The sequence below is a fragment of the Diplotaxodon limnothrissa genome, linkage group LG14, assembly GCF_057381915.1.
Source record: "Diplotaxodon limnothrissa isolate DT_005_m linkage group LG14, D_limnothrissa_male_GT1.1, whole genome shotgun sequence".
Taxonomy (NCBI): domain Eukaryota; kingdom Metazoa; phylum Chordata; class Actinopteri; order Cichliformes; family Cichlidae; genus Diplotaxodon; species Diplotaxodon limnothrissa.
In genome coordinates this window covers 37,457,920-37,479,782 of record NC_140609.1, presented here as the reverse complement: position 1 = coordinate 37,479,782, position 21,863 = coordinate 37,457,920, and the positions used below count along the sequence as shown (strand labels likewise).

The following is a 21,863-nucleotide window of genomic DNA, read 5'->3' as shown; positions in this document are numbered from 1 at the left end:
GCTTATTGCACCAGCAGCATCTGCTCGTATATAACTATCATTAGCTTACAGCTTTAAGTGTTTAAGGTATGTGCTAACTAAAAATAAAGACAAGATGGTAGTTTATTAAATTTTAATGAAATTTGCAGATTGTTTCGGTGGAGTTTAATAAACTCAGCCTTCTGCTCCTTGCTATCTAAAATATAACAGGACACCGGAGTATATTCTCGAGCCTTGAACCCCGGCTAGCTATCGAGCTAGTGGGTAACAGACGTCTCCGAAAACGTCGGAGCGCTTTTGAAAATATGTGGCGTCTAAATCTGGGACTCTCCGCCATATGACCTTAGAACTGAAGAAGCTTCTCGGATGAGAGGTGAAACGTCTTCTAGCAACAACGATGACCTGGATGACTGAGAACCTTCACAGACATGTGGTGTCTTGATAAACCGAGCAGATATTTGAGGTTTACACAGCTACATTCTCGCTTGAAAATCTGTTAAACGTTTATTTTGTGACCCAGAAAGAATAATAAGAGTAATATTAAAACTAACTAGCTGCCGCCATTGTTGGAAACTGAGCAGGGCTGCACTATGAATTCTGGGATAGGTTGGGCCACGAAGGATACACCCGACCCATCCCTCAAATCTGGGGAAATGAAGGGCGCATTTGTCGGAGTCTTCGAATTTGGACAGTCTTCGTCGTGTCGCTGTAACATAATCGGCCTACAAATGCAGGCACAGGAAGATGCGGTTCCTGAATTTGGACACAGCTATGACACCGGACACAGCTTCTTCTTCGGGGTTTAACGACAGCTGGCATCCTCGTACATGCAGTGCTGCCATCTTCTGTTTCAGTCCGTGATTACACTCTTAAATCCTGCTACTTATCCCTGCATCTTTTGGGATCTTACAAAGCTTCAAACAACACGTCGACTATTAAATCAGTCGTCGACGATTTTGATAGTCGACGTAATCGCGACTAGTCGACTAATCGTGGCAGCTCTAACTCCAGCACTTTCATTCTTTTGATTTTCAGCCATTCTGTTGTAGATTGAGGTCGCTCTCTTGTTGCATGACCCAATTTTGGCTGGGCTTTAGCTGTCAGACAGCTACCGATACTTTACAATAGAAAGGAGTTCACGGTTCAATGCAAGGTGACCAAGTCAAGTGAGTGTAAACAAGCCCAAATCATCAGCCCTCCACCCCCGTGTTGACAGCATGAGGTGTTTGTGCTGATGTGCTGTGGTTGGTGTTCCAAACGAAATTGTTCCACAATTGTTTTGTGGTTTGTTCAGATGCCTTTTTTAAGGCTTTCTCTTGCATTTCATATAAACAAGCTGTAATTGTTGTACGGTTGTACTGTTACACGCTAACAGAGGCCTGTAGAGTGCGAGATGAAGATGGTCTTGCTGTTTTTTTGAGGTTCTCTGAACATTGCATGACTGACTTTGGGGTGAATTTGCTGGGACGTTCTCTCCTAGAGAGGCCATGGTGTGGCTGTCTGTTCACAACCGTTTAATAACCAAAAAATTTCATTTAATTCCTGATTTTTATTATCTGATCACTTTGTGTAAGACCTTCTGTCTAGACCTGGTACGTTTCAGTTTTTGCAGTTGCACTATGACCAGTTTGGACCACAGAGATGACATCAGCGTTTTAGCCATCTTTGCTGGGCTGTAGATGTTTTATCTCGGCTATGGACAAAGATAATAAATATTATTTCAGCTTTGTTGCAGCAAAGATCTTGAATTTGTTTTTAATGCAGTGCAATTACTGCGTCCAGTCATCATTGTATTTTGATTAGGGAGGTTTAATTTTACAAAATCGTTGGCGCAGCAGTTGGAGCAAACACATAAATCACACATACAGAGGCAGGAAACTGTTAGATTCTACCGGCAACCAAAGAAGGCAGCAGTATGATCATCCTCATTATTTTCCATCAAACGGATGGAAATCATGTCTGATTAGTCTGACCTCCAAAAATGAGACTGATTATTTAAGTGTATCATCTTAAACATTTAAATTTAAATGAAAAATATTGAAAGAAAAACAGAGGGAAATGATTTGCAGTTTAAAACACACAGGCAAATGAAAACAGTACAAAAAGCAACATAACACATGCAGAAAACAAGTCCCTTTATTTTTTATGTTGTATTTTGGTCAAAACATGATCCACCTGCAGCCAGTTTTGCACAATATAAAGGCAGATCCAGTCCAATAGCATGACTTATAAACCAAAATGTGCTATTAGGGCTGTGAAAATACATGAAAGGTGCCCTCCGATTGCACCTGTGTTTGCATCTAATGCGGTGTTGATGATAATAAAGACGTGTCTTCTGTGTCTCACCCCACAGAGGACGATTTTTCTATCATCCAGCAGGAAATCATCATCGTAAAGAGCTGCAAGCACCGCAACATCGTGGCATATTATGGCAGCTACATTCGGTGAGATCCCTGTTTCTCGTTCCTTCCTCCCTCCTGTTTTCTTAACCTCGGAGTTAACGCACAGGTCTTCCTTTTCTGTCTGCAGAGCTAACAAACTGTGGATCTGTATGGAGTTCTGCGGCGGAGGCTCCCTCCAGGATATCTACCATGGTGAGTCATGTGACACAAGGTCGGTCTAAAGATGGAAACCAGAGCGTGATAAGATGCAAAAGTGTCTCCGACTGTCAGATAACTGATATAATCGCTGCCTGTGCGAGTGGATTGATACGGACCCAATAATCCTTTCTGTGTGGAAAAAGAGAGAGAAGAGGATCTTTTTTCCCACACCCACACTTTCATGCTTTACAAAAAAATAATAAAAACTGCCAGCGTGAGAGTCTCGTTCACATGTGTCAGTGATTTTCCCTTTCAGTAAATGGACAGATAGCAGCCGAACAGTGAAAACTGTAAAACGTCTGAGTCTTTAACCAGCAAACACAGCCACATGAACCTTTAGTTTAAAATGAAAACAGCGTGCAGAGACTCTGTCCTTCTGGGGGTTTTCTCAGCTGATGATGGAAAATTGACTGGTGCTTAGAGAACCCAGCTTTACTGGCACGTTGGACCAGCAGTAGCTGGGTTTGACATTAAAAAAAAGATATTGAAATTAACTGACTACACCTGTATTTAGTAATATTTTGCAATTCACTCTTAATGCTAAGAAGTGCCTTTCAACGCACCTTTTAGAAAACAACTAAAGGGTCCAGTGTCTGACCCAAAGAGCAGCATGTGGACTAGATAAGCTCCGCCTCCTAAGCCACAGCCATGGCTCATTCATCACAGAGGGCAGAGCAGAGCTGCGAGCACGAACATGATGATTGTCTTTGTATTCTGATTACATTTATTATAAATCTGAAATACTGATAATATTTATTTGTAATGAGCAGTTGTGGCTCAGGAGCTAGAGGGCATTTCATGCTACGTTAAAAGTCACAGGTTCAATTTCTTTGAACGACACCCAATTTTGTGTGTGTGCAGTGAGTACAAAGCTTTTTATGGCAGAGAATAAAGAGCAGTGTGAATGGGGAAAGGTGGCTTGGCTTAAAGTGAGAGTAGAAAAGTGTTAAATATTAAGTATTAGATGGATGGAAAGCTATTCACAATCAGTCTGACCATCATCAATGTCAGAGACACACAGACATGTACAATACTTTGCATAGCATGTGAATATTTAACCAGTTATACCCAAAATATTCAACCGAAGAATACAGGAAGGTTTAGGAAACCTGCAGACATCTTGAAAGTCGCCTTAATAGCACTTTTAAAAAGATTAAGGAGGGCAGTTTTTTATAAATATGAGTGTGAGGCCGCCTTAACAATACCACAATTTATAACGGGGTTATAGCTGATTTACAACAAAAGATCCACGAGCGTGAAAGCTTGAGGCTTTCAGACATCCTGCACAGGCAGCTGGGTTTATTCTGCTTCTTAACGAGGACAAATTTCTGCACGAGAGGCCAAAACAGTCCTGAATACAGAAGCACTGTGACAGCTACAGATCCACAGTGGTTAACAGCGCACTGAAGTCTTTGTGCAAGCATTAAAAATCTTAAAAGGAAATGACAGTTCAGATCGTTTCCCTACACTGAGCATCGTGATATCTTTTTTTAAGATGTGTCTTTGTGCTTGTTTGTAGTGAAGCTGGTCAGAAATGTTCTGAAAACCAGAAATATCTTTTTTAAATCTGCAGCCTGAATTTAATCATTTGAATAAAAAATGATCGCTAAATTAACCCTTTTCAGCTCTGCGTTGTTCTGTGACTGTTTTGAATCTGTATGTTAAAAACTGCATCATGTTCCACAGTGACGGGTCCTCTGTCCGAGCCACAGATAGCCTACATCTGCAGGGAGATGCTACAGGTAATCACATTCTTTTAAATTTACTGTTTCCTGTTTGTTCCTCTTTAGTGCTGACGTGCATTTACTAAATAAAAATATTAAGTAGTCATACCTGTAAATACTTGTGTTTACTGGGTTTTCTGACCATCTCCCAGCAGCCTCGTATTTTCTGTTTCTCTGAGGAAAATATATGCATTGTCTGGTACGGGAGTCAGCTTAGCTTGTATATGCCTGAAGCTGGCAAACCTGACAACCCACAACATGCATAGAGAGCTTCTCCTGTTTTAATGACAGGAGAAGCTGGAGCTCCAGGAGAAAGCTGAAAAAGTCCAGGCTGAGTTTGAACTGCTGTGAGGCAACGTGTTATTGTGTGAAGGTCAGCGGCCAGCGGCAGTTATGTTTATTAAAGAATTAAAGAGTTGTTTGGAAAGGAAAAAAGGGTAGTTCCAGTACTTGGATGTTCATCTAACTATTGCAGCTAAGACGACAAGCTGAATGAAGCCTTGTGTAAAAAAAAAACCCAGAACAAATTAAAATAAATGATGGGAAGTCGAGCGATGTCCCAGCCGACGTGGATTACGCATTGACGTCATTTGTTCAGTCAGACTCGGTCGCGGTATGACTGCAAAAACTGCATCTTAAACGTAGAGATGCTGATGGAGCCTTTCAGTCACACCAAATACAGGAAGCAAATAACTGTCAACTAATCGGGTTGTGGAATGACTGTGAGTCGACCACCACATGACATCCAACCCACATACACAGAGCAGTATGACCTCTGTTTTCACTGAGACATCAGCTGTTCAGGCCTCCCTCACAGCAACTTTTATTTTCATCAGTTTCTTTTTGTTCTAAATGTTGAGAAGAGACATCAAAATGTTTGCTGGCATCAGGAAAATTATACAGATATCCACAGTTTTCACCCTTGTGGGGCCTTTGAATCATATGTTATGCCTCTTTGCAACCGTTGCGAGGTAAACAGCGAGCTACAAAATAATTGATATAAAACAAATCGTCCCCTAAACCAGACAAACGTCACAGGTGTGTGAAATGAGTGCACAGGCTGTCTCCAAAATGCAACACTGAAAAAGGAAACTACACTTCAGTAACTTCAGTCCTACTGTACACAGTGTGTCACCAGTCTCATTTTACACAGCAGTGGTTTCCTGATGGTTAAACTAGAGCATTTAGAGGAATTTTTAATTCCGTCAGAGTTTATCAAGTGTAAATGTTATCAGGTTAAATTAAAGGCTTTTATTTTGTTGTGCGTGTGTGTGCGCAGGGCCTGGAGTACCTGCATGCAGAGAGGAAAATCCACAGAGATATTAAGGTGAGCGAAATGTGATGTGAGATTTTTATTCTTTGTTTTTTGTTCCCCCCGTGTTGCTTATTTTGTGGGAGAGCACATTAGACCTCAGCAGATGAAGCTTGCAGACTGGAAAAACTGGGTCAGTGCGGTGACAGAGAAGAAGATGTAAACAAGGCCAACGTTGTCCTTAAGATTTGGGTTCATGGTAGTCCTAAAAAATATTATTATTATTTTAATCGTAGCAGCTCAGTGATGTAATTTGAAAGAAAGCGAAAGTTCTTCATGTTAAAAAACAAACAGACAAAAGTTAGGAACTATAAACTATATTAGTCAGAACAGATGCTATAAAAATACATTCTTAAATGAAGCTGAATGAATCTTGTGCGTGTTTTTTTTTTATTTCCATCCTGTGTGGGTTCAGTTAAAGATCACTGAGTGGGTAAAGAAGACTTTTTTAAATATATAGAAGAAGATGTTTTTGTGTTGATGTTTTATCTCGCCTTCTTTTCCTCTCAGGGTGCCAACATCCTCCTCAACGATCAGGGCGAGGTCAAGTTGGGTAGGTGGAAGTTTGCACTGTCTGCTTTGCACTGTACCGGCATGGTTAGCATGACTCATTCACCGCAAAAAGAGACGTTCTCACAGCGACATCTCCCCTGTCGTGTTTACTGAAGAATCAAATCATGAATTAGATCTCTGAATTTTCACCTGATTTGCTGAAAGCACAAACATGTCAGAGATTGCGCTCTTAGTTTTTGAAGCGTTTCGCAGCAACTCTGAAATAAATAAACTTGGTGAGTCTCATTTTAGTCACTGAAATTCATGAACACGTGTTTAATTTGTGGTTATTTTGGCGTTTATTGATGTTTTCTTTCCTCTGTTGTGCAGCTGATTTTGGGATCTCAGCTCAGATCACGGCCACGCTCGCTCGCAGGATGTCCTTCATCGGGACGCCGTATTGGTAAGATCTCAGACGTCGTTCAGCTTTTATCCCTTTCCACTACAAAACTGATCATTTAGACCACCCACCACTTTATTAGGTACACTTTTGTAGACCTGGGTCAGAGCTGCCTTAGTTCTTCATGTCATAGATTCAACAAAGTGCTGCAAACATTCCTGAGAGTTTAATCCACGTTGACGTCACGTGACGTCACGTGACGTCACGTGACCTCACATAGTATCGTAGCATCGCACAGTTGCAGGTTGGTTGGCTGCACGTCAGTGATGATCTGGTGACTCATGAGATCAGGTGAGTGTGGTCACCTTATCTGAGTACAGTGACCTAATTGTCATGTTCGAAAAACCAGTTTACCATCAGAAGTTGGTACACTGTTATCGTTAAGAGAAATACTCAGGTAGACTGTGGTGTTTAGACGATGCTTAGATGCTACTAAGAGGTCCACAGCATGACCAGCAGCACCCTGGCAGGATGGGTCCCTGCGTTCCCGTCGCTTATGCTAAACCCTGACCCGACCATCTGAAGTTTACAACAGAAACTGAGACTCATCAGTTCAGGCGACGTTTTTCTGATCTTCTGATGTTCAGTTTTGGTGAGCCAGTGTGAACTGTAGCTAACAACAGGAAATTCACACCTGGTGGTTGTGGTCTTCTGCTGCAGCCTATCTGCTTTTGCGTATCTTAGTTATACTTTTGTCTTCCTTCATCTCGAAGCAGCCTGCCCATTCTCTTCTGACTCTTTTTTACCCAGAGAGCTGATGCCACTGGAAATGCTCTCATTTTTAGACCCTTCCTCTGTAAGCTCTGCAGATAGTTGTGCAGGAAAATCCCTGAAAATCACTCAGATCAGCCCGTGTGGTACAAACAGCTGTGGCACATCCAGAGTCACTTAAATCAGCGGTCCCCATCCTTTTTTGCACCACGGACCGGTATATGCCCAACAATATTTTCACGGTGTCACATGAAAATATATAAGGTGTCGCAGATAAATACAACAAAATAAAACCAGTACCAGTACCAAAAAAAAGAAGATTCATTCATAACACATGGGAACAGACCCAGGGAAACCGAGTTAACGATAAAAAATAACGATAAAAACCCTGAAAACCATACATTTCACACCCGAGCCTCAACTCTCGCAGCCCGGTACCAAACGACTCCGTCCGTGGCCCAAAGGTTCGGGACCACTGACTGAAATCACCTTGAACTTCAACAGGTCGTGTTAATCGTGTCTACGTGCCTCAGTGCACTGAGTTGGCAAGCTGGACAGCGTGGAGTGCTACGACTTTAACTAGAGCTGCATTTATAACCTGTATGAGTACAACAGCACAGCTATTTGTTATTACATGATATACAAACATCATCAAGGACAGCTTCCATCCTGGTGCATCAGCACAAAGACCCACAGACTCAAGCATAGTTTCTTCACAAAAGCCCGAAACACCCTGAACTCACACATGCACTGACAACACAGCTCCACCCCCAACCCAAGGTCTTCCCTCTATACACAGACTCACAACTACCACCACCACTGTGCAATACTTAATTTACATGCAATAACCCAGACTGTAAATATTTAACACAATTTTTTTCTTCACAATTTGCATATTTGTACATTTTCTATTTTTTGAATAGTGTTCATATGTGTATAGTGCTGCAGAACTTTGCACCTCACCCCCCTTTCTTTTCCCACATGTCTGCACTGAGTAGGAGATGCTCTGTATCTCATTGTGCATGTGTATAATGACAATAAAAGGCATTCTATTCTGTTCTATTCTATTCTAATTAGTGCTGAGTAACAGGCTAATAAAGTACCACAGCTTCATTTGCTAAAAATAAAGCACAAACCTCTTGGATGGTCTGTACAACACAGCAAGTTATATTATTATTCAGGTCACTGCATTAGAAAAGCAACAGCACAAACACGGCGACGAGATCCAGTTCAGTGACCAATTAGGTGAGGTGAAGCCTGGCCAACAGTGACTGGCTACAGGTGACTCATTTGGGACACCTGCCAAGCAGCCAAGGAGCCACACTGATCACACCGCTGCCTGTAAAGCAAAATGCAGATGTGTTTCTGTCTGCAGAGGCACAGCTTTTTGCACCAGGTTGTGAACATGTTCGTCTATGAGGACCGGCTCATGGAACCAGCCTTCAGTGGCCGTTAGAGGAACTGCACGGCCGTGCACATGCTTCATTTCTCAGTCCAATCGAGAATGTAAACCGGTGACGATTAATTGTTAATTGATTTACTGATTTTCGAGCTAGTCTCGCTTCGGCGTTTCCGCTCCTCTCTGCTTTCCGACCGCTCTGAGCTCTCGGTCTAACGTTCCATTAAAAGGCGCTACAGCTTGTGGCTGGCCACACTGAGTCACTGCACAGCATACGGCATATATCGCTGACATTTCTTCATGCTGCTTTAGCCAAGAATCTTTTATACCGTTTGCCCTTTATAACACTGCAGTGTTCTTGGATGATTTAATGTTGTTTTTATGCCGTGTGGGTGTTCTGACCTCGTGGTAATGGCAGTTACTAATTACATAGGCAACTTCTAACAACCGCAAACACCCACCTGTGTACCCATGTGGTTCACTCAACCCCCACGTCAAACGTCTGGAGCCGCAAGACACTTCACTAATTATTTTGGTAGATATTCTCATTAAGCGTGCAGTGTAAGCCTGACACAGTGACAGTCTGTATCACCGTAACCGTCTGGCCTTCTTCCCCCTCTTTGTTTTGTATTTGTGTTAAAAACACTTGCTGCTGTATCCCTCCTGTCCTCAGGATGGCCCCAGAGGTCGCAGCTGTGGAGATTAAAGGCGGGTACAATGAACTTTGTGACATCTGGTCTGTGGGCATCACAGCCATCGAGCTGGCAGAGCTGCAGCCTCCAATGTTTGATGTCCACCCACTGAGGTAAACGCACACCGAAAGACACAACTCACATGCCCGAGCACGTGTACACTGCTGTACCCACACACAGACACACTATGAGGCCTTGCAGCCTCCATCTTTAATTTATTTAACCACATCAAGGATGTTTCCTGTTGCTACCATAACAATATTTCAGGTCAGTGCTGGAGACGTTTATATTTCACACAGGAAGTCCCTTTCCTGACTCCCTGATCTGTGAGCAGAATAGGAAGTTGAGACGTTATTCCGATTATTCCATCACGGGTCCGACTGATTCTGCTGACTCCGTCCCTCTCCTTTATTTAATTTAAGGGCAATGCAATTTCCATCACATTATTACTTCTTTAATACTCTTTATTTTATTTTCCTATAACTAACCTTGGTTTTCACCTGATGCACAGGTTTGTATGTAAAGGTCAGTTCATGCAAATTATGCTCTTCTGCACTTACAGGGAGTGCAGAATTATTAGGCAAATGAGTATTTTGTCCACATCATCCTCTTCATGCATGTTGTCTTACTCCAAGCTGTATAGGCTCGAAAGCCTAATACCAATTAAGCATATTAGGTGATGTGCATCTCTGTAATGAGAAGGGGTGTGGTCTAATGACATCAACACCCTATATCAGGTGTGCATAATTATTAGGCAACGTCCTTTCCTTTGGCAAAACGGGTCAAAAGAAGGACTTGACAGGCTCAGAAAAGTCAAAAATAGTGAGATATCTTGCAGAGGGATGCAGCAGTCTCAAAATTGCAAAGCTTCTGAAGCGTGATCATCGAACAATCAAGCGTTTCATTCAAAATAGTCAACAGGGTCGTAAGAAGGGTGTGGAAAAACCAAGGCGCAAAATAACTGCCCATGAACTGAGAAAAGTCAAGCGTGCAGCTGCCAAGATGCCACTTGCCACCAGTTTGGCCATATTTCAGAGCTGCAACATCACTGGAGTGCCCAAAAGCACAAGGTGTGCAATACTCAGAGACATGGCCAAGGTAAGAAAGGCTGAAAGACGACCACCACTGAACAAGACACACAAGCTGAAACGTCAAGACTGGGCCAAGAAATATCTCAAGACTGGTTTTTCTAAGGTTTTATGGACTGATGAAATGAGAGTGAGTCTTGATGGGCCAGATGGATGGGCCCGTGGCTGGATTGGTAAAGGGCAGAGAGCTCCAGTCCGACTCAGACGCCAGCAAGGTGGAGGTGGAGTACTGGTTTGGGCTGGTATCATCAAAGATGAGCTTGTGGGGCCTTTTCGGGTTGAGGATGGAGTCAAGCTCAACTCCCAGTCCTACTGCCAGTTTCTGGAAGACACCTTCTTCAAGCAGTGGTACAGGAAGAAGTCTGCATCCTTCAAGAAAAACATGATTTTCATGCAGGACAATGCTCCATCACACGCGTCCAAGTACTCCACAGCGTGGCTGGCAAGAAAGGGTATAAAAGAAGAAAAACTAATGACATGGCCTCCTTGTTCACCTGATCTGAACCCCATTGAGAACCTGTGGTCCATCATCAAATGTGAGATTTACAAGGAGGGAAAACAGTACACCTCTCTGAACAGTGTCTGGGAGGCTGTGGTTGCTGCTGCACGCAATGTTGATGGTGAACAGATCAAAACACTGACAGAATCCATGGATGGCAGGCTTTTGAGTGTCCTTGCAAAGAAAGGTGGCTATATTGGTCGCTGATTTGTTTTTGTTTTGTTTTTGAATGTCAGAAATGTATATTTGTGAATGTGGAGATGTTATATTGGTTTCACTGGTAAAAATAAATAATTGAAATGGGTATATATTTGTTTTTTGTTAAGTTGCCTAATAATTATGCACAGTAATAGTCACCTGCACACACAGATATCCCCCTAAAATAGCTAAAACTACAAACAAACTAAAAACTACTTCCAAAAACATTCAGCTTTGATATTAATGAGTTTTTTGGGTTCATTGAGAACATGGTTGTTGTTCAATAATAAAATTATTCCTCAAAAATACAACTTGCCTAATAATTCTGCACTCCCTGTACAGCTGAGGCCTTAAAACGTTGCAGTCATCTTGCCTGCTTAACCTGATCTTTGAAGAGACGCTTCTGCAGAGGCAATATTTGTTTTGCATTTGCTATCAACAGCGTTAGATATCTGATCTTATTTCATCCTGGAGGCTGAACCCTCGTTCTGCTGGCAAACTCGAGTTACCAGCATCGTTTCAGCCTGACTTTGAGAGAATATTTCTAACAGGGAAAAGTTGTGAAGTCACCAGAAGTCTCTGAATTTCAAACCTTCTGATCCTGCAAGCACCGAGGTTATCGTAGTGTACTAAAGCCACGTGTAAAAGACCTTTAGCAGATGTCCACATCAATAACTCAAATTAAAACAAAAGCTAGAGTTTAAAAAAAAAAATCAAACCACAATATTACTGAAAATAAACTCGAATTAAATTAAAATCTAGAAATAATGTCCTCAGTTTTGGTCACATTTAACAGCCCGGCCTGACGAGGCTTCGGTGTTTGCTGAGACTTAAATGTCACCGAGAGTCTGCTGCCGCGTTTCTGCTGTGATGCTTCTTCTGAACTTCTCAGATTTCACCTTTGTGTTATTATAATGTGTGTTGTGCATTTTACAAATACACAACACACATTATAATAAGAAAAGGATTGAAACTAGCAACAAAAACTAACACAACAAAGTGAAACTAACTGAAACTATATTCATTTAAAAAATTCAAAACTAAATGGAAATAAATATTAATCACGCTCATTGACGGAGAGGAAATCCTTCACTATGAGCTGCTTCTGAACCTCAAACTCAGTAGAGCTCACACAAACAGTCCAACACCGCAGTAAAAGACTCAGCGTATGTTTAATGTCACGTTTTGAAACAGACGGATCACAGACGCCTTCGCATGTTTCTCATTGTTCCTAAAAATTAAGGCCAAATATCTCTTGCCATTGTGGGTAAGAAACAGTTTTCAGAGAACAATTTAATCGGTGAGAACTTCACCAGAAGCAATATTGTTGCAGGCTTAAAAAAAAAAGAAGAAGAGGAGGCTGTCTGCATCTCTGCTGCAGGTTCCTGCAAAGCAGAGGAAGCTGAAAAAGTCCAAGTTGAAAGGAAGTCGCTGGTGTTAAAGATAAAGGCATGGTGCTTTTTTTTTTTTGTTAAGGCGAGTGAGAGATGTGAAGTCATCGAGTCGAATCACTAGACCGGTTCACATCTCATCATCGTGGGTTTGTAGTCGTATCATCACGCAGTCGTATCAGTCACATCTTACAGGTTTCTCACAGAGCTCACCGCTTACCTGCAGTCAGAGCGTATCGACTGACTGCAGGAGGAAAAATATTCCATAAAAGACGCACCGAGGATTTCACGCATTGAGCTGTTATCTTGTTGCAATCACACGCGTGCGTGTGCGTGTGCAATAAAAATGCTCTGCAGGTCTTTCTCAAGATGTCTGGAAACATGTGTGCACGTGACACTCACCTCAAATGTTTCCCCTCGGTACATCGGCGTGCATGTGGACACACAGCCGAGCGTGCTGCATGCGCATGCTGACATTCATAGAAAACATCGAGTGTTTCCACCACCCACATGTACCTGGTTACTCACACACCCTCAGCTGACTCAAACAAACACACCATAAGTCATTCTGTGTGTTTTAATGCTGTGCTCTGTTTCCTCCTGTAGAGTGCTGTTTCTCATGTCCAAGAGCGGCTACCAGCCTCCTAAACTGAAGGACAAGTCAAAATGGTAACTAAAAGCCTGCAGCACTACTGAAACATGTATTATATGTAATCAGTTCGTCATCATCAGGTGCAGCCTTGAATCGTTGTATGCTTAAACAATATATTAACATAACGGAGGCTCTGCCCGTCAGATAACAGTGTTGTATTTTCTTGACCTTGCACATGTCTCCCGTCTTCAGGTCATCCAATTTTTATAACTTTGTGAAGGCCATGCTGGTGAGGAACCCCAAGAAGAGACCGAGCGCCACCAAGATGCTCACAGTCAGTAGCGCTCACTCTCGCGTGATTGTCTTTGGGTTCGTTTTGTGTTATTTCTGCATCAGGCTGATCACACGATGTCTACGGCGCCTTAAAAAGTCTCAAAACATACGTGTTGTGGAAGATGCCACAACACACTAGCTTTACACCCTTTACACATGCAAATGAGCCCCTCCCTCTTGATTTTTCCATCACACAACCATGATTACTTCCTGTGTCATACGCGGTTAGACCTGGTGCAGGTTTCAAACCATGAGGAATCGCCTGCTTTCTCACTTTTTCTGCTAGCTTGTCCTGATGTCTGTCTCTCTGCTCTCTGCAGCACACCTTTCTGACCCATCAGTGCCTGAACCAGGAGCTGACCCTGGACCTGCTGGAGAAGTACCGACACCCTGAGAAACTGAAGAGCTGCCTGGTCACAGACGATGAAGAGATGGAGGTCAGACTGATGAAGCTCTCTGTCTGTGTGGCGGTCCCAGCCTCGGATGTTTTGGGGTTAATCGTATGTTTTGCTGTGATTTAAGGTGATTGTTCCTGGATCGTTAAGGAGAATCCAGTCCATCAACAAACACAACAGAGCGGGAAGAACCAACTCTGACATAAGCTGTAAGAAAACAAATATATTTCACTTTGAAATATTTTATGTTCCCAAGTATTCCCTTCCAGGTATCATTTCCTCTTTGGTAAACAAAGAAACACATGTGCACATTTACAACTCACAAGAAGTGCATTGCTGGGTACGTTATACTGTGCATAGAAAAGCAAGAGCAGTCCAAGACTCAGCACCTCCACCAAGGCTGAAAATTCCCCCCACACTGCATTTACTGTGTCTCTGGATCCAGATTAAGTTTAAATTTCCCTGAGAATATCAACATGAGATGCCTGGATTCTTCCTGTTCTTATCATTCTGTGTCTTTATGAAGATATGACACCACATGTCCATTTTCCACAAATCTCAAAAGAGTCAAGAATCCTTCCAAAAATGTCATCATGCAGATTTGGATCAAAACTTAACCTCCTCTAAGTTGGACCTCTGATAAAAAGTTCCCACAGACCCTGAAACACATCTTTGGCCGACGTGTGAATGTCTGTGCTTCTCATAGTTTAATTTTCTTGGCCTTTGCCTTGTTAGCTGTGGCCACAGAGTGTTTCACTGATCCTCTGTCTCAGTCCTGTTGCTTCATGATGTTTAAGTTTCTTGTTTTTTGTTTTTTCCCAGTGAATCAGATCTACACTCAGAGGCCCACGAAGACCGACTCACCGACTGTAACTGTGAGTTTATATTAGAGGGCACACGTGCATTATATGTGCTGAATATGCATGCATACAAGTTCTACATCCATATGTACATTGTTAAAAACATACTTTATATGTATTTATATAAAGATCTTTCAGTTACAAGGAGAACTGATCATTTACACCTGGAGAAGAGGCAGAATGTTGATCATATAATCTGTACTCATCCCAGTGAACTGAACATGTTTCCCATTTTAGCTCCTGGTTTTTGTACATCTGGACATTTGCACACTTTCTAATCTGGTTTTGGGTCTGCTTTTTGTTTTCACAGTTAAGGCCATCGATGGGATCGAGTGACAGCAGCAAGAGCCCACCAGGGTATGCAGATCGCACATCAGTCCCACAGTCACATTAAAGCCAGCATGTTATTCAAATGTTGCACCTGTCTGCCCTTTTCCTGTTGCAGGGACCAGGACTCAGAATCAGACGACGACTATGATGATGTGGACATGTAAGAGACATCACACAGTTTCCTAAGTGAGAAAGAACAGACTGTTGTTTGTCTGCGTTTCCACTGCAGAGAAGACTGCAAAGAGCTTTTTACATTAGTCCTCTGAGGTAGAGACAGATGGACTTCAGTGGACAGATTATTGTCTGTGTGACGGCCGGTACAAACAGTCGTATCTTCCTCCAGGTCATGTGGGAAAAATTTGACTTTCGGCCGTTCGTCACCCAGTGTAGGTTGCAGGACTTTCACAAGTTTGCTGTGGTTGTCTTCTCTCACTTTAACCAATTAGCACCAATAATCTCAGTACGTACTTCTGTATATCTCAAAAACAACCATATTTCAGCGGAGGTGGACCAAAAAGCCGTGTTTGTCTCTGTATGCAGTAATCAGTGATTTCAGTGAATTTGCATTGACACTGTCTGTTTGTCTGTCCTCAGCCCGACGATACAGCCTCCTGGGTAAGCCCAGTAAACACACGCATATTAATGTGAAGTTTATTCCCATCATTAACGCAGCAGACTGAACCGACACTCTCTCTGCCGACAGGTTCATAATGCCGCCTGATGAAACGCCGCCTCCTCTTCCTCCAAAGGTGATTATTAAGGCTTGCTGTTCGTTGTTTATTTAACATGCGATTTCTGCTAAAGAGTTATTTTGTTTATTTATTCTTACATGTTAGAATAAATCAGTCGAAATGCTGATTATTAATATCAGCCTTTTATCTTTTCAAAATTAAACCCATTACATAGTTTTTATTTTGTAAATTTTATCTTAGGAGGAAATTTAAAAGCCTGACAGATAGACAGCGCTGTGTGGAGATGTATGCAGTCAGAGTTTTGTTTCACGACTCAGTTCTCGGTTCTCTTTGGATCTCTAGCACAGTTGTAAGTTATTTAACGGCCTGTTGAACTTGCTCTGAGGCGCTCTCTGGCTTTTCTGTGTCTTTGTCTAAACGCAGAGTGATATCTTGAAGTGGATCTATTATACTTGTCCTTTTTCTGTCTAAACACATTGTTACAGGCATGGATGTTCATATTAAACATGGCCAGAGTTTCTTTTACAAATAACAGGCTGCTTTAAACATTCTGTTTCAGACAGTTTTTTCTATTCTTGGCTCTGTTTGATGTCACAGAATGTCCTTGACATGATCATATTGGGCACAGACTCCAACCACCTACCCTTCAAATCATCTGTTTGCGAGCGGCAGCCAATCAAAAGAAAGTTATCTTAAAGGGGGGAGGGCCTAAAGCAGCTTGTTTCTGACAGAGGCTGAACTGATGCTGCACCAAGTGTCAGATAAATAAGGATTATTTTGATCATGCAAAGCTACTTTTATATAGCCAAAGAATATAGACATGGAAGCTGACATAAGAGATCTCCCTTTAAAATATTATGATTCAAAGATGAAAACTGCAGAAAACGCTCATCAGTCATTTTACCAAAAGTCTTTTGTGCCTGATTTTTTTTTCCTTTTGTGCAGCCCAAACAACGAACCAGCTCAGAGGAAAGCATGGCGGCAGAAGACGATCGAACAAGAAAGCTGACCTCTCTGTGCGCCCCCACCCCGCTCATAAGGACGTCCAGCGGGACGCACGTCCGGCCCACACCACAACCACGAACTACACGACACTCAGGTGAGCGTCAAATGTGCTGCAGTGTTTCTGCACAAGTCACCTGCTCAGCCAACTGAGCTGTGGCAGCAAGATGTTAATATCGAAGCATATTTTATATGACGTGCAAATTATCAGTCCATTTTCTTATTATTCTGTGTGTGTGTGTGTGTGTGTGTGTGTGTGTGTGTGTGTGTGTGTGTGTGTGTGTGTGTGTGTGTGTTCCAGACCCTGCATCCTTACCTCTCCAGTTTAATGAGCCCCCACCTGACCTCCTTCCTCCTGAACTTCCCCCTAAAGGCATACGCAGACGGCAGCCAACAACAAAGGTAAGGCGAGGGGAAGATGACATTTCTTTTGCGCTTTCAAACAGTGTAACATTGTCCCCGTCCACTTCTTAGAATAACTGTGTCCAGAACACAGAAATAATGTCCAGATCAGAACAAACGACCCTTTCTGAGGAAGCAGAGATAAAGTTCAGTGACAGCCTGGCAGAAGATGATTTTTCTGACAGTCGTGGAGGAAACTGAGCCGCACATCTTCCCATTTCCCTATTCCCAGTTATCCACATCTTCTCTGCTGCCTCACAGTGCGACTGCATCCTGCCACAGTTATCGTCATCATCATCATATTTTTCTTTCTGTTTGCAGGATCATCCTGAGTGTGCCAGCCCCGTCCTGAAGAAACCTCCTGTGAGTTTCTCCTCCCTGCACATCAGCTCTTTGCTGAGCGTCTCAGATTTTTGATGTTTTAAGTTTATGTTTCAAGCGAAGCGATGAACGGCATAAATTCAACGGTGGAATTTTAATCTTGCAATTTTATAGACGAGTGTTAAAAATCAAAGGGGACCTTTTATGTTTGTCCTTAGTTCCTGTCATATATACATACGTGTTACTTTGGCAGATGCTTCTATTAAATATGGCCAAAGTTGTGAAAAATGAGTTTGGCTTACTTGCAAGTATGTCCCTGTGAGGCAAACGCTCAGGTTTCAGATAGTTCTCGCTGGTCCTGCTCTGTATGACATCAGAGACACACAAAAGGTATTCGAGTCTTCTGTTTAACTAAATGCAGCCAATCAGAAATCCGAATAAAGACACAGGAACTCTTCAGCTGAAGGGGATGCCACCTCCTTGTGGCTTGAATGGTTAGGCACACTTGGGACACCATAATGTGAGAATGCAGTGATGTGTGCAGCGCCCCACCCAGCCCTTTCGGTTCTTTGCCTTTTATTGTTTATTCCTCACAGTTTAAGGCAAAGTGAGAAAAGGAGAGGCAGAAAGCAGGAGGTCACTCAGCAAGCCTGAATATTTTTTTGAAATCAGCATCGATTTTCATTTCAAAACGGTGCAGAACTCCTGGGCCTAAAAGGCTGCATCAAAACCACCAGGATATGCTAAATAAGGGTTATTTTGAGCTGTGAATCATGCAAAGCGACTCTAGAGAAAGCCCAAGAATAAAATACAAATAAGCAAAATATGCCCTGTTAAAAGAATTTAATAAAAAATAATACATGAAACAAATAGCAAGCATGGAAAATAAAACTGTTCAAAATGTGTGCAAGTAACACGTCATCACATCCATGTAAAGTCCACATAAACTATAGTTTACTTTAGAGATGAAATGTTTAAGGCTTCTACATAGAGTAATAACATTTAAAGGTGAAGTAAAACTCAGACTTCGTGGTACGTTTGGGTCTTATTCCACAGCTGCTTTTGCTTTCCTTCTCTAAATGTCACTCCTCTGTGATCCTGTGGTCTTAAAACCTCTTCGACCTTTAACGCTGAAGGAGTAACCATTCAGTGGGCGTGTTGTAGGTGTTTGTTTTGTAAGATTCTTTCAGTGGTTTGAAATCATGTCTACTGCAGAGAGGACAGCGTGAATAATTGAATGCCTTTCCCTCCCTCTCTCTCTCTTTCTGCAGGTCTACTTTAAAAAGATCTTTCACGGCTGTCCTCTTAAAATAAACTGCTCCACGACCTGGGAGAACCCCACCTCTAAAGGTTGTATGACAGAAAGACGAGCTCAGAAAATTCTCCACTTTGCCACCTTAAACTTCTGTCTGACCTGCCTGTGCTTGCTGTCCCTCCCTCAGACCAGCATCTGATCCTGGGGGCAGAGGAAGGGATCTACACCCTGAACCTCAACGGCTCTGAGGCCACGATGGAGCTGGTAAGCCATTTATCTACTTTAACAAAGTTTTCAAAAAAGGCAAAAAGACTCAAGTGACCCTAAAAGAGACTGTTGGGTTTGGTTTAGTTGCTATTGTCGTTTCAGCCTGACTGTCCTCCTTGAGTAGTCATGCAGAGGCCTGCGCTACAGGGCAGGCTTTGGGGCTCAGCAGGTTAACCTCAGGGCTTTATGAGGTTTTTATGAGGTTTTATCTATAGTGGTTCCCTTCTTACTCGGGTAATTCCCCACCGTAACTTGTGCTGCATACCTGACCAGTGCAGGAGATTAACAGGTATAAAATGTACCAGCCAGTTCCCTGGTAATCAGTGTGTGGTGAATCAGTGCAAAGATAGTAAAAGGTTTTAAAAGCTTTCCTTCCCAAACAAGCTCCATATAGATTCTTAATAACTTTATTCTTTGCGCTTTTGCTTTCTGGCTTTGAATTTTCAGTTTAAGTTCTCTTGTTGTGAACATTAATTATAAACTCCCAGCCTTCAAAGTATTCAGATACAGTGTCTGTGACTAAAGAAGGACAAATATTGCTGAATGGGCAAAAAGTAGAACCTTGTTTAAATCACTGCATCCTGTGTGTGCGCGTGTTACCATTATTATCCTCATTAATGTGGTATTTCAGTTAGTTCCTTCCTTCTGCATTGAGTTAAACGAATCACACTTTATGAAAAAGGCTTTTCCGTAAGTGGCCTGAATATAAAAAAGCTGACAAGCTATTACATAAATAAATGAATGAATGAATGGTTCTTCTTTCTCTTCCAGTTGTATCCTGGGAAGTGTACCTGGGTGTACACCAGTAACAACGTCCTCATGTCTGTATCAGGTAAAGCAGATCCTCATTTAGCTGGTTGTCTGTAGTAAGACTCACACTTGTTGCTGTGGACCTCATTGCTCATTTCTAAGATTTTCAGGGCCGAGTACAATAACCTCAGTTTGATCTGAATTAAGAAGCAGAAAGTTAGCGGCCATCCAGGTCTTTATGTCTTTAAGACATTCCTGCAGTTTAACTAATTGGTGTGTGTTATCTGGCTTCATGGATAGTTAAAGCTGGGTGTCATCTGCATAGCAGTGAAAATGTATTCTATGCCTTCTAATGATGCTGCCTAAAGGAAGCATGTATAATGTAAAAAGAACTGGTCCTAGCACTGAACCCTGTGGAACTCCATAATTTAGTCTATTAGATAGAGATGATACAAACCACTGCAGCACAGTAACTGTAATGCCTACAGCGTGCTCTAATCACTGTGAACTCTTAAAATAAACCAATTCAATCTGTTAGCAGTTTTACAACTACTCTTTCAATAATTTTGAGATAAAAGGAAGGTTTGTGATTGGCCTGTGATTACCTAAGAGAGCTGGGTCTAGAGATGCTTTTTAAGTAACGTTTTAACTACCACCAGCTTGAAGGCCTGCGTACATAGCTGATTAATAGATTAAGTTATCATATTTAAGATTGAAGCATTAATTAATGGCAGGACTTCTTTGAGGAGTCTTGTAGGAATGGGATCTAAAAGATGAGGATGAATGACTCCTCAGCTGTGGGTCTCCAGCTGTATGTGTGCACAACAGAGTACAGTCAAGGCTTTATGCTTCAGTCACACAGGCCTAGAGACCAGTTTGTAACGACTCTGGGGATTACCAGTCACTAGGAAAAAATGCATATTCCTCCACTGCTTGGCCAGTGGTGGCTGGAGCGTGCTGGCAGTTGCTAGAGTGCTACACCCAAACATCCTTAGTTGGTAACAGCTTGCTGCTGTCACCTGCAGTTTGCATGGAAGATGCCAACCTGTCTGCAAACACTTGCTAACTGTTCACCCAGTGGTTGTTAAACTTGAGAAAAACAAAGCAAACATTTGTTTTCAATACATTTTGAAAAGTATTTGAGATGTCAGCCATGTTTAACATGAATATCTGATATTGTAACAGCATACGTGTCAGAAAATAAGGAAAAGGTGTAATGGGTCCACTTTAAAGAACACATTAGGAAGCTGCTGGTAGACCCGCGGACACGCTTTAATTAAATGGGTCAAAGGACCTTTGATTACATTAAAACCTCTGAATGTTTTCATTAATTGTTTTTACCTTCTCTCTTTGCCTCTTTGTTCAGTGTTATTAGAACTGCTTTGGTCTGTTTACTTAAACATGTCCAGTCTAAAACTGTTAAAATCTGAATTAAAATAAGATTTTTTATTCTTTTTTCTTCACCGACTGTCTTGTCAGACTCAATTTTATCTCTTTATTTTTTTAATTTGACACTTTTACCTGATGCTTTGTCCCTTTGATGTCTCATGTAAACATTTAATGTGATTGTTGGTAAAAGTTACCAGACAAATAAGTGAGCATTGCTGTGACTTTGTGCATTTAGTGGATTTGATCTCAGGTCTGGTGATGTCGGAGTCTGTAAACAGTTTGCAGATCAGTTCGTGAACTGTGTCTGATTTTGCGTTTGCAGGTAAATCGTCGCAGCTTCACTCCCACATGCTGAAGGAGCTGCACGAACAGGCGCGCAAAGACCAGAGGATGAGCGCCTTACCGACTCACAGACTGTTGCCTAGGTAACAACCACACTAAGTTTCTCTGCAGTTCATTTTCAGTCGTGATTGAAAGATCCGCTCGTCCCATTTAAACACTGATTTTCTGCATTTTTGTGTTTAGAAAATGTGCGGTGACGTCTAAAATACCCGACACCAAAGGCTGCAGGACCTGCTCAGTCGGTGAGAACAGATTCTGTTCAGGCGTAGTTCGATACTTGGCTTTGTGTCAGAGTTTCTATTTCACTTCTCTACATCCCCTAAAGGGGAAACACCACAGGGGAAGAGTGTAAAACATGAAACTACAGCAGCTAAATTATTAAATTAGA

At 42.1% G+C, this 21,863-nt stretch overlaps 1 protein-coding gene across 1 annotated transcript in view; it reads left to right on the top strand.

Annotated features, from left to right (window-relative positions):
* The window catches only part of map4k1 (mitogen-activated protein kinase kinase kinase kinase 1), a 51,575-nt gene that overhangs the window by 25,538 nt on the left and 4,174 nt on the right, over positions 1–21,863 (top strand). Inside the window, exons 4-27 of the mRNA XM_085370448.1 lie at positions 2,333–2,423; positions 2,509–2,573; positions 4,266–4,321; positions 5,583–5,630; positions 6,126–6,168; positions 6,498–6,570; positions 9,351–9,482; positions 13,152–13,214; positions 13,390–13,471; positions 13,791–13,907; positions 13,993–14,074; positions 14,688–14,740; positions 15,036–15,082; positions 15,171–15,215; positions 15,650–15,670; positions 15,759–15,804; positions 16,693–16,846; positions 17,051–17,151; positions 17,473–17,514; positions 18,744–18,822; positions 18,915–18,991; positions 19,766–19,826; positions 21,456–21,558; positions 21,659–21,717. Coding sequence (XP_085226574.1) covers positions 2,333–2,423; positions 2,509–2,573; positions 4,266–4,321; positions 5,583–5,630; positions 6,126–6,168; positions 6,498–6,570; positions 9,351–9,482; positions 13,152–13,214; positions 13,390–13,471; positions 13,791–13,907; positions 13,993–14,074; positions 14,688–14,740; positions 15,036–15,082; positions 15,171–15,215; positions 15,650–15,670; positions 15,759–15,804; positions 16,693–16,846; positions 17,051–17,151; positions 17,473–17,514; positions 18,744–18,822; positions 18,915–18,991; positions 19,766–19,826; positions 21,456–21,558; positions 21,659–21,717 — 1,740 coding nt within the window. The remainder of the gene's footprint in view (positions 1–2,332; positions 2,424–2,508; positions 2,574–4,265; positions 4,322–5,582; positions 5,631–6,125; positions 6,169–6,497; positions 6,571–9,350; positions 9,483–13,151; positions 13,215–13,389; positions 13,472–13,790; positions 13,908–13,992; positions 14,075–14,687; positions 14,741–15,035; positions 15,083–15,170; positions 15,216–15,649; positions 15,671–15,758; positions 15,805–16,692; positions 16,847–17,050; positions 17,152–17,472; positions 17,515–18,743; positions 18,823–18,914; positions 18,992–19,765; positions 19,827–21,455; positions 21,559–21,658; positions 21,718–21,863) is intronic.